Raw genomic sequence first — 10871 nt, forward strand, 5'->3', positions numbered from 1 at the left:
TTGATGTTTTTCTTTTGAGTAATGAAGAAGTAGCCCTTTCCTTTCTGGGAGTCGAGCCAAGTGTACTGTTTTGTTTGGGGTTTGCGCCCTGGAGCTCGCTCCACTTTCATTTTATCCGCTATTGAACATAATATATTCCGTCTTACATTTGATCGATATTTACGTTTTAAAATACCTAAAGTTGGAATTTGAAAGTTGTTTGAAATGTTTGGACCACGTTTACAGGTAACTTTTTTTAGATGATTTGTAGTCATGTTGGCCGAGTTGGAACCGGTGTTTTTCTGAATCAAACGCGCCAAATAAATTGACATTTTGGGGATGTAACGACGGAATCTTATGAACAAAAGGACCCTTTGTGATGTTTATGGGACATTTTGGAGTGCCAACAGAAGAAGATCTTCAAAGGTAAGGCATGAATTATATCGTTATTTCTGAGTTTTGTGTCGTGCCTGGCGGGTTGAAATATGATTGTCATGTGTTTGTATGATGTATGATGGGGTGCTGTCCTCAGATAATCGCATGGTTTGCTTTCGCTGTAAAGCCTTTTAAAAATCGGACACAGTGGCTGGATTAACAAGAAGTTAATCTTTAATTTGATGTATTATATTTTTTATAATTAAATTTGAATTTCGCACTCTGCAATTTCACCGGATGTTGTCGAAACGTTCTGCCAGCGGAACCCCTAGCCGTAACAGGTTTAACACTTTTTTGGTGGTTACTACATGATTCCATATGTGTTATTTCCTAGTTTTGATGTCTTCTTTATTATTCTACGATGTAGAAAATAGTACAAATAAAGAAAAACCCTGGATGAGTAGGTGTGTCCTTTTGACTGGTACTGTATATGATGGTGTGTATAGACATTATTACATGATTATATGATTTATTCGGTCAAAGTCCACATCCAAGACCAAATGTATCTACTGTGTGTATGACCAACAGTAGTACCATGAACACAACAGAGGCGGGTGAGAGATAAACAGGTAAGTCACTTTTTTGTGTTTAGGAGGTAAATTCGGGGTATTTTCAGATATTTCATCATTATAGATGCTGTATATTATGAGATGCTAATATAGATGTCTTAAACAGTACAAAAAGAAAGCTGACAAAAGTGTCAAACCTCAAACCAAAACTTGTAGCTACTCAATAGTTAATTGTCTTATAAATAACTGTCACAAACTTCCAGAATATACTTTGGTTAAGTACTATTTCATACATTTGAAACATTGAATCAAAATGACTGAAAACTATGACATTAAAACCCCACCTCAATCAAAACAAAGCAAGTGCACCTACAGTTGCAGTATTATACCTGAAAAGGTTTTGAATCTAAGAGTTCTGTGAAATGATTGATCACATTGCATGAGGCTGATGTTGGTTCAATAGATTTCTTATGAGTTACAAGGAAACAATTGTAGAATTCCAGTAACGTGTAATCACTGTAAAGCAGTCTGTGGAACAGACCCTTGATCCTATAAACACTGGCAGACAACTTTACTGCATGGCTCAATTGTTATTGTTCTTGTGAAATAGTACATCTCTCTCTCTCTCCCCCTCTCTTTGTCTTTATCCCTCTCTCACCCTTACTTCCTCATTTCTCTCTCTCTCTCTCTCTCTCTCTCTCTTTCTCTCTCTCGGTCTCTATTTCTCTCTTTCTCTCTCCCTCCCTCCTCTCCATAGACCGTAATGCAGCAGCCTAATAACCACAGCAGCCGGTCTCCTAAGGTGAAGGAGAAGGACCCTCACCTGATGATGATGATGTCATCTATTGCTGTCTCACATGACACACTATTCACTATATAGTGCACTACTTTTGACTAGAGCCCACTCTGACAAGACCGGCTTTGTAGTAAACACTAGGATTTGACAGTATAATCAGCCTACTAGTGTGTGGGTGTATTCTGTCTTTTCTAACCCTGTCTGTACTCCCACTGATGGTGATACAGGACAAGAGCCTGGAGACTGTGGAGGCTACCCACTCAGCACCCTGGAATAAACCACAACTCAGCAACAGCAAGGTGGGTTCGGTTTCCAACCAGTAAACAACTAGCCATACCATATTTTCTACATATAGGTTTAGAATCTGGGATGTTGGGCAATCCTATAGCATCATCATATTAAATAGATTATGACTGGGCTGGGCACACCCATAAATGTTATTTTTGGTACTTTCCACTATTTTGGATCCATCTGTAATTTGGGTCTTGCCTGTACCACTTCTACAGGGGAGGGACTTTGAGAAATGGGATGCACACCATTCAGAACCATGGAACAAGCCTCGTCTCAGCAACACCAAAGTGGGTTCTATGGACAAAAAAACATATCAGGGAGAGGATAATATTGTGTGTTGTGTGTTACTAACCTACCTGGGTGGTGTGTTATATTAACCTACCTGGGTGGTATGTTATATTAACCTACCTGGGTGGTGTGTTATATTAACCTACCTGGGTGGTGTGTTATATGAACCTACCTGGGTGGTGTGTTATATTAACCTACCTGGGTGGTGGGTTATAGGAACCTACCTGGGTGGTGTGTTATATTAACCTACCTGGGTGGTGTCTTATATTAACCTACCTGGGTGGTGTCTTATATTAACCTACCTGGGTGGTGTGTTATATGAACCTACCTGGGTGGTGTGTTATATGAACCTACCTGGGTGGTGTGTTATATGAACCTACCTGGGTGGTGTGTTATATTAACCTACCTGGGTGGTGTGTTATATTAACCTACCTGGGTGGTGTCTTATATTAACCTACCTGGGTGGTGTGTTATATTAACCTACCTGGGTTGTGTGTTATATGAACCTACCTGGGTGGTGTGTTATATTAACCTTCCTGGGTTATGTGTTATATGAACCTACCTGGGTTGTTTTGCTCACAGCCTGGCCTAGAACATATGCACACGTTCCAGGAGTGTCTACAGCTCATCGAGGAGCTAGCCAAGGAGGTGAAGGACGTCAGTAAGGTACGACAATCTCCACCTGTACAGATGTAGGATCTTAATTTCAGCCAGTTTTCTACATCAGGAAAATAATCCTGCAGCAACTGAAAATGTGAATTATTATGTGAATTATTATTACAGTTTTTTTTGATTGCTAAACGACAGTGGGCACAACTGGAGTCACATGTGCAAAACTCTAACTACAGTCTGCACTACCAACAGTCACCTGAGCTAAACAGTTCACATCACCTGCAAAACTCATTCCAAGCAACACAACTCTTAACACATGGCTCAAAACACGCTCAGTGCAGCCAAACACTATGCACAACCCTCACTGAGATAACACACACTGTCACTCAGAACACACTGAGAGTAAAAACATTAGCATCAAACACCAATACAGAAAATACAAACTTTTTATCTTTACAGTTTGAACAATTTCAGTGACTTCATACAAAGTAATATTTTCTTCAAAGAAAAGAGTGACATTCTTTCACATGATTTATTAAAATTTTTAGAACATAACAATTCTTTAAGGTAAATGAAAATTAGCAGTTTGCTTCAATAGTCTGTAGTAATTTACGGAATTACAGTAATGAGAAAAAAAAGGTAGAAACTAAAAGTACATACTGTAATTCGAACAAATAAATGAGGGGCTAATCCTGCCTCTCTCTAGCATCAGGCCACAGGTTTTCTTCAACATCACATCTAATGTTTTCTCTTGCCATGCACCTGGGGAAGAACCTTCTGGAGTGCCTTATCCATCCCTGGCAGTCCTCTGGACTTGTGTCCTCACATCCGGCACGCATGGCTTCCAAAAGAGACATTTGGTCATGTGGGTGGTGACCAAACACTTTCCACCTCCAGGCAGAGAAAAACTCCTCTATTGAGTTGAGGAAGGGTGAATATGCAGGCAGGTACAAAACCATAAATCTGTGATGTGCTGCAAACCAATCTGTGACAGCTGCAGAGTGGTGAAAAGCAACGTTATCGCAAACTATGACAAAAACTTGGGGGTTTCTTACTGGCTCCCCCTGTTCTGCTGGCACTAGCTGAGCATAGAGCTGTTAGGAAAGCTATAAGCCCTTCTGTGTTGTATGGGCCAATGAGTGGTGTGTTGAGAAGCAAACCATCATTGGCCATTGCAGCACACATGGTGATATTTCCCCCCCTTTGGCCTGGAACCTCCACAGTGGACCTTTGACCTATAACATTCCTTCCTCCAGCTTCATCGATAAATACAAATGAATGTGGTCTTTCCAGTGCTTCCACCTCCATTACTCTCTGAAAAACAGTAAGTGCACAGTTTTACTGTAGAAATGCTTGTGTTTTTTTTTACTGTAAATATTTTGTATAGCTGTGTACGTAACCTCAGACGTCTTACCTGGACATATTGGTATCTTTGCTCTTTTACCCGTTCACTGTTTCTCTCGAACGGTACAGTGTATAACTGTTTCATTGTAACTTGGTGTTTCTTTAGGACTCGAGCAATAGTTGTTGTGTTGACAGAATTAAAATGTTCAAATATATCATTATCAGCCAGCACTCTATCTTGAATCTCCCGTAATTTTATTGCATTGTTGACAACAACCATGTCAACAATAGCATTTTCCTGCGCATCTGAAAATATTTTTCCTCTTCCCCCTGTTGGGGGCAGCCTTTGGGTCCTGTTGTAAAAATACAGTGCCTTGCGAAAGTATTCGGCCCCCTTGAACTTTGCAACCTTTTGCCACATTTCAGGCTTCAAACATAAAGATATAAAACTGTATTTTTTTGTGACGAATCAACAACAAGTGGGACACAATCATGAAGTGGAACGACATTTATTGGATATTTCAAACTTTTTTAACAAATCAAAAACTGAAAAATTGGGCGTGCAAAATTATTCAGCCCCCTTAAGTTAATACTTTGTAGCGCCACCTTTTGCTGCAATTACAGCTGCAAAGTCGGGGGGTATGTCTCTATCAGTCTTGCACATCGAGAGACTGAAATGTTTTCCCATTCCTCCTTGCAAAACAGCTCGAGCTCAGTGAGGTTGGATGGAGAGCATTTGTGAACAGCAGTTTTCAGTTCTTTCCACAGATTCTCGATTGGATTCAGGTCTGGACTTTGACTTGGCCATTCTAACACCTGGATATGTTTATTTTTGAACCATTCCATTGTAGGTTTTGCTTTATGTTTTGGATCATTGTCTTGTTGGAAGACAAATCTCCGTCCCATTCTCAGGTCTTTTGCAGACTCCATCAGGTTTTCTTCCAGAATGGTCCTGTATTTGGCTCTATCCATCTTCCCATCAATTTTAACCATCTTCCCTGTCCCTGCTGAAGAAAAGCAGGCCCAAACCATGATGCTGCCACCACCATGTTTGACAGTGGGGATGATGTGTTCAGGGTGATGAGCTGTGTTGCTTTTACGCCAAACATAACGTTTTGCATTGTTGCCAAAAAGTTCAATTTTGGTTTCATCTGACCAGAGCACCTTCTTCCACATGTTTGGTGTGTCTCCCAGGTGGCTTGTGGCAAACTTTAAACGACACTTTTTATGGATATCTTTAAGAAATGGCTTTCTTCTTGCCACTCTTCCATAAAGGCCAGATTTGTGCAATATAACTGATTGTTGTCCTATGGACAGAGTCTCCCACCTCAGCTGTAGATCACTGCAGTCCATCCAGAGTGATCATGGGCCTCTTGGCTGCATCTCTGATCAGTCTTCTCCTTGTATGAGCTGAAAGTTTAGAGGGACGGCCAGGTCTTGGTAGATTTGCAGTGGTCTGATACTCCTTCCATTTCAATATTATCGCTTGCACAGTGCTCCTTGGGATGTTTAAAGCTTGGGAAATCTTTTTGTATCCAAATCCGGCTTTAAACTTCTTCACAACAGTATCTCGGACCTGCCTGGTGTGTTCCTTGTTCTTCATGATGCTCTCTGCGCTTTTAACGGACCTCTGAGACTATCACAGTGCAGGTGCATTTATACGGAGACTTGATTACACACAGGTGGATTGTATTTATCATCATTAGTCATTTAGGTCAACATTGGATCATTCAGAGATCCTCACTGAACTTCTGGAGAGAGTTTGCTGCACTGAAAGTAAAGGGGCTGAATAATTTTGCACGCCCAATTTTTCAGTTTTTGATTTGTTAAAAAAGTTTGAAATATCCAATAAATGTCGTTCCACTTCATGATTGTGTCCCACTTGTTGTTGATTCTTCACAAAAAATACAGTTTTATATCTTTATGTTTGAAGCCTGAAATGTGGCAAAAGGTCGCAAAGTTCAAGGGGGCCGAATACTTTCGCAAGGCACTGTATATTTCACAGTCAAACTTACTGTAATATATATCTGTGTAAATATTCTATAATTGCAATACAAAATAGATTCCTGTAATGTTTTCATTTACTGTAAGGATGTAACTCTCACCCGTTTGCATGATGGAAAATTCGCATTACAGATGCCACTGTGGATCTTTGCAGATTGGGTTGCACCCTCAACCCTGCCTCTCTCAATGAGAGACCATGGTTCACGACATGGTCTATAAGTGTAGCCCTTATTTCATCTGAAATAACAGCTCTTTGTCTTCTTTGTCTTCCTCCACGCATCCGCCCTCTCCCTGCCACTCTTCTCCCTCCACGAACCCATCTTCCTTGTTCCATTTCCAAAATGAGTCTTTCTGAGCTCTACCTATATATACTGTAATATGTGTGTGTGTTCACTAACAAGTCTAAAACAAGACACCTGCTTAGCCTTTCAGCTGAAATTGCAATCAGCAGTGTTTGAAAGGCACAAGGCTGAAATCTATTCCGTTTTGAATGTGTGGTTCACAGTTTTGACAGCAGTGTGTTAGCATTTGAACAAAGTGCTGTAAATCCACAGTGTTGTGCAGGTTGTGGTTAAAGTCATGGGATAAGTGTGTAGAGTTTTGAAAACTGTGTTCAAGCAATGAAAAACAAACTAGAGTTTGGTCCACATGAACTGCTGCTGTGCAGACTGTAGTTAGAGTTTTGCACATGTGACTCCAGTTGTGTCCACTGTCGTTTAGCAATCGAAAAAAAATGAAATGGTCATCTTTGAGGGGTTGATATATTTTTTGTAAGGACGAATCAAGTATTACCCTTTGCAGTGGAATATACCAACTTCAGAAGGCTTTCTAAACCTCAAATACAGTACAACTTTAAAATGTCCTGCATTGCAGAAAAGTTCTCCTCTATAAGGGGGATCAAATTAAGTTCAATTAAATGATCTGTACACGTAACTCAAACTTTCACATAAATCTCACATTGACATAAACACATAGCTCTATGGAAAAGTTTGCAATCACTCACACAGTTTGTCAAACCTAAAATTTAAATTCAGTGATCAATATGTGACCTCACATCTGCATCACTTCCAAGAATAGAACATCACTTCCTTGCTTGCAGCTTGCCAGGAAAAGAGGGGTGACGGGAGGAGAAGGTTCCACAGCATCACCTAGCTTGGAGAGCAGCAGGAGTCTCATTCTATTGTGGGCCAAGGAGCTTGACCAGGTAACATGGTGACCTGGATAACAAAATACAATAGAAGAAGTGTCACACAGTACATTTGGAAAGTATTCAGACCCCTTCCCTTTTTCCACATTCTGTTATGTTTCAGCCTAATTCTAAAATTGATTAAATTTAAAAAAAAATCTCATCAATCTACACACAATACCCCAAAATTTGATATTTCTGTTCGTTTTTTATATACATTTGAACAAATTTAATTTGCTTTGTCATTATGTGTTATTTTGTGTTGATTAATGAGGGGAATTTTTAAAAAAAATCAATTTCAGAATAAGGGGTTGAATACTTTTATAATGCACTGTGTGTGTTTTCTGTGATCAATTTTCGTGATAGATTTAGTGTGTTTGGTTGTCATTACATTTCCTGACCTCACAGATGTCATATGAACACAAATGGTGGCTCCATTCCCAGGGTAATTTACGATAAAATCACCTTCTTATTTAAATTATACAAGTGTTCCTTTGTTCTCTCAGCTCCAAAAGACATCCACACCAACAACAGAGGTTCAGATGGTGAGAGGAAAGAGGGATCCAGGCGGAGGAGGGAAAGACAAAAGTTTGGAGAAAGAGAATCAGAGAATATTGGAATGGGCAACAGAACTGAAGAATGTATCAGAGGTGTGTGTGTGTGTGTGTGTGTGTGTGTGTGTGTGTGTGTGTGTGTGTGTGTGTGTGTGTGTGTGTGTGTGTGTGTCTTTGAGAGAGCCTGGGCGAGAAATGTGCTACTTTGTATACAGCGTGTTCACTGTATGTGAGAGTGTGTAAATGCGTCCCAAATGTGTTCCCAGGTGTGTGGGCTGTCAGACGAGGACCTGAAGCGTCTGTTGGGACCGCGGGGGGTCAAGGAGTCTAGGCTAGCTGGCGTTCTGCCATTGCTGGAGTTCGTTGCCTGGTCTCTACTGTCAAATGACACTGAGGTGAGAGAATAGTGTGTGTGTGTGTGTGTGTGTGTGTGTGTGTGTGTGTGTGTGTGTGTGTGTGTGTGTGTGTGTGTGTGTGTGTGTGTGTGTGTGTGTGTGTGTGTGTGTGTGTGTGTGTGTGTGTGTGTGTGTGTGTGTGTGTGTGTGTGTGTGTGTGAGAGAGAAAGGTATGTTTTGAGTAATTCTACCCTAGTAGACTTTCTAGGCTGCTGTAGCCATGCAATATAAACACTCTGGCAATTCATCTCCCTGTTTGTCGTGTCAGGAGGACGTATCAAAGCTGTGGTTGTCAACCAAACAGAGAGCATGGAGAACTGGTGAGAGCTCACTGTTGAATTCCCCATCCTGTTTTCTCTCGCTCTCCCTCCCTCTCTTTCTCTCGCTCTCTCACCACCCCCCCCTCTCTCTTCCTCACCCAGTTATTATTGCTCTAATCTCTTCTTCTCATTGCAAATAGGAAGCCAAAAGTACATCCCTAATTCTGTATGGCAATGGATTCACAGTGCTTCAAGTAGGAAGAAATAATAACTAACATTTATCACAGTAACACATGAAATTACATTGAAATCATGCTGACATAAATATTTTCATTTTTCAATAAATTAAGAATCACTTAATGAATGAAACATTGAGTATCATGTTGAAGGATTTTGAGAGGAAACAAACAAGGCTGTCACTGAAAACCTCTCATGCTTTCCTTGATCTCCACCTCTCTATCCACCTCTCTCCACGTCTCTCCATCCCTCTCCAACTCTCTCCATCCCTCTCTCTACCTCTCCATCCCTCTCTCTACCTCTCTCCTTCCCTCTATCCACCTCTCTCCATCCCTCTCCAACTCTCTCCATCCCTCTCTCCCCCTCTCCATCCCTCTCTCTACCTCTCTCCTTCCCTCTATCCACCTCTCTCCATCCCTCTCCAACTCTCTCCATCTCTCTCTCCACCTCTCCATCCCCCTCTCTACCTCTCTCCTTCCCTCTCTCCATCTCTCTCTCCACCACCACCTCCCTTTCTCTCTCCATCTCTCTCCACCACCTCCCTTTCTCTCTCCATCCCTCTCCAACTCTCTCCATCCCTCTCCAACTCTCTCCATCTCTCTCCACCACCACCTCCCTTTCTCTCTCCATCTCTCTCTCCACCACCACCTCCCTTTCTCTCTCCATCCCTCTCCAACTCTCTCCATCCCTCTCCAACTCTCTCCATCTCTCTCCACCACCACCTCCCTTTCTCTCTCCATCTCTCTCTCCACCACCACCTCCCTTTCTCTCTCCATCTCTCTCCACCTCCACCTCCATTTCTCTTTCCCTTTACCTCCACCTTTCTCCACCTCTGCAGCCCAAGTGCGTCTGGAACCCCTCACCAGCCACCCCTGGCTGGCCTTCTCAGAAGACAACCTTGAAGTGTGGGAGGCCCCCCAGAGGCGGGACACCATAAACCATCCCCTCCACTTCGACTCCTGGCCCTGCGTTCTGGGATGCCAGGTAGGGGGATGAATTTGATTAATCAATTCAATTAGGGAATCAGAAATCAAAAAGAACCAAGTTAAGGGACATTTTTCGTCGCTGGACAGAGAAGTGAGTTGAATTAAAGAAGATTCTGTTTTGATTCCATATATGTGTGTTTTTTCTTGTGTAGTATACATCATACTTTATTTTGTAGACAACACTCAGATTTATTAGTAATATTTTGGGGGTTGATAAATCATTTGATCAGCCCTAGCAACTATCAACTCATCCATTGTGAAAAACTTGTATTGAACTACTCTCCTCTACTACAAGGCCATCAACACAGGAAGGCACTACTGGGGAGTAGAGGTATCCCCCACAGGCAGCTGGAGACTGGGATTGACATCGTTAACTGCACCCCGGAAAGGTCGGTTCCCCATGACCCCAGCAAAGGGCTACTGGACCCTGTGGAGGAGTGCCCAGAACAACCTGTGGGCCTGTTGTGATGACCACCTGACCAAGCTACCTGTCTCAGCCCTGCCACACCTAGTAGGGGTCTACCTGGACTTTGAGGAGGGACAGGTTTCCTTCTATGATATAGAGAATAGGTCCCATATCTATACGTTCACTGACACGTTTAAGGAGAAGGTGGTTCCTGTGTTCGGCTGTCTCGACGGCGAAACGAAGATCAGGATTGTGCCACGGCCAAAGATGCCATCTGCATCGGCATCTGGTGTTAGATAAAGCTGCAATGTGTTTAAGATTGATTTGCTATGCAATGTTTTTGTAACTCATTTTACATCACCAGCCAGAATATGTCAGACTTGTTTTGTTGTGGAAAATCACTGTTTCTCTCGTGAGAGAGATTATATTGAATTACACCAAGCATTTTCCTTTTTCACTGCACCTTTTTGTAATGATATTACAATTGGAACACAATAAACAGAAAACTATGACAGACTGCTTGTTTGTTCATTTTAGATACCATCATGATCAAAGATCCGGAACCGTATTCTCTGTTAATGTTTCCGTC

The 10871-nt window shown here is 41.8% G+C and overlaps 1 protein-coding gene across 2 annotated transcripts; it reads left to right on the plus strand.

The window, feature by feature from the left end:
• The first annotated feature begins 894 nt into the window (after positions 1-894).
• Positions 895-10798, plus strand: LOC112259784 (butyrophilin subfamily 3 member A3-like). Of its 2 annotated transcripts, XM_042328172.1 has the most exons (12): positions 895-983; positions 1681-1725; positions 1947-2018; positions 2226-2297; positions 2881-2964; positions 7358-7462; positions 7951-8094; positions 8265-8393; positions 8662-8713; positions 8854-8907; positions 9729-9874; positions 10172-10798. In XM_042328172.1, the coding sequence occupies exons 2-12, from the start codon at positions 1687-1689 to the stop codon at positions 10580-10582; spliced, it is 1308 nt and encodes a 435-aa protein (XP_042184106.1). In that variant the 5' UTR covers positions 895-983; positions 1681-1686; the 3' UTR covers positions 10583-10798. The 2 variants fall into 2 exon arrangements, with proteins under 2 accessions (XP_042184106.1, XP_042184107.1); XM_042328173.1 differs by lacking the exon at positions 8854-8907 and having other exon boundaries at positions 900-983.
• Positions 10799-10871: the final 73 nt, after the last annotated feature.

The sequence above is a fragment of the Oncorhynchus tshawytscha genome, linkage group LG10 (assembly GCF_018296145.1).
Source record: "Oncorhynchus tshawytscha isolate Ot180627B linkage group LG10, Otsh_v2.0, whole genome shotgun sequence".
NCBI lineage: Eukaryota > Metazoa > Chordata > Actinopteri > Salmoniformes > Salmonidae > Oncorhynchus > Oncorhynchus tshawytscha.

Bases quoted from the DNA above. Each gene is read 5' to 3' on its own strand.
- LOC112259784 (XM_042328172.1), top strand. From the start codon at position 1,687: ATGCAGCAGCCTAATAACCACAGCAGCCGGTCTCCTAAG. The intron at 2,298-2,880 runs GTGGGTTCTATG...TTTTGCTCACAG, and splicing joins CTCGTCTCAGCAACACCAAA to CCTGGCCTAGAACATATGCA. The intron at 7,463-7,950 runs GTAACATGGTGA...TTGTTCTCTCAG, and splicing joins GGGCCAAGGAGCTTGACCAG to CTCCAAAAGACATCCACACC.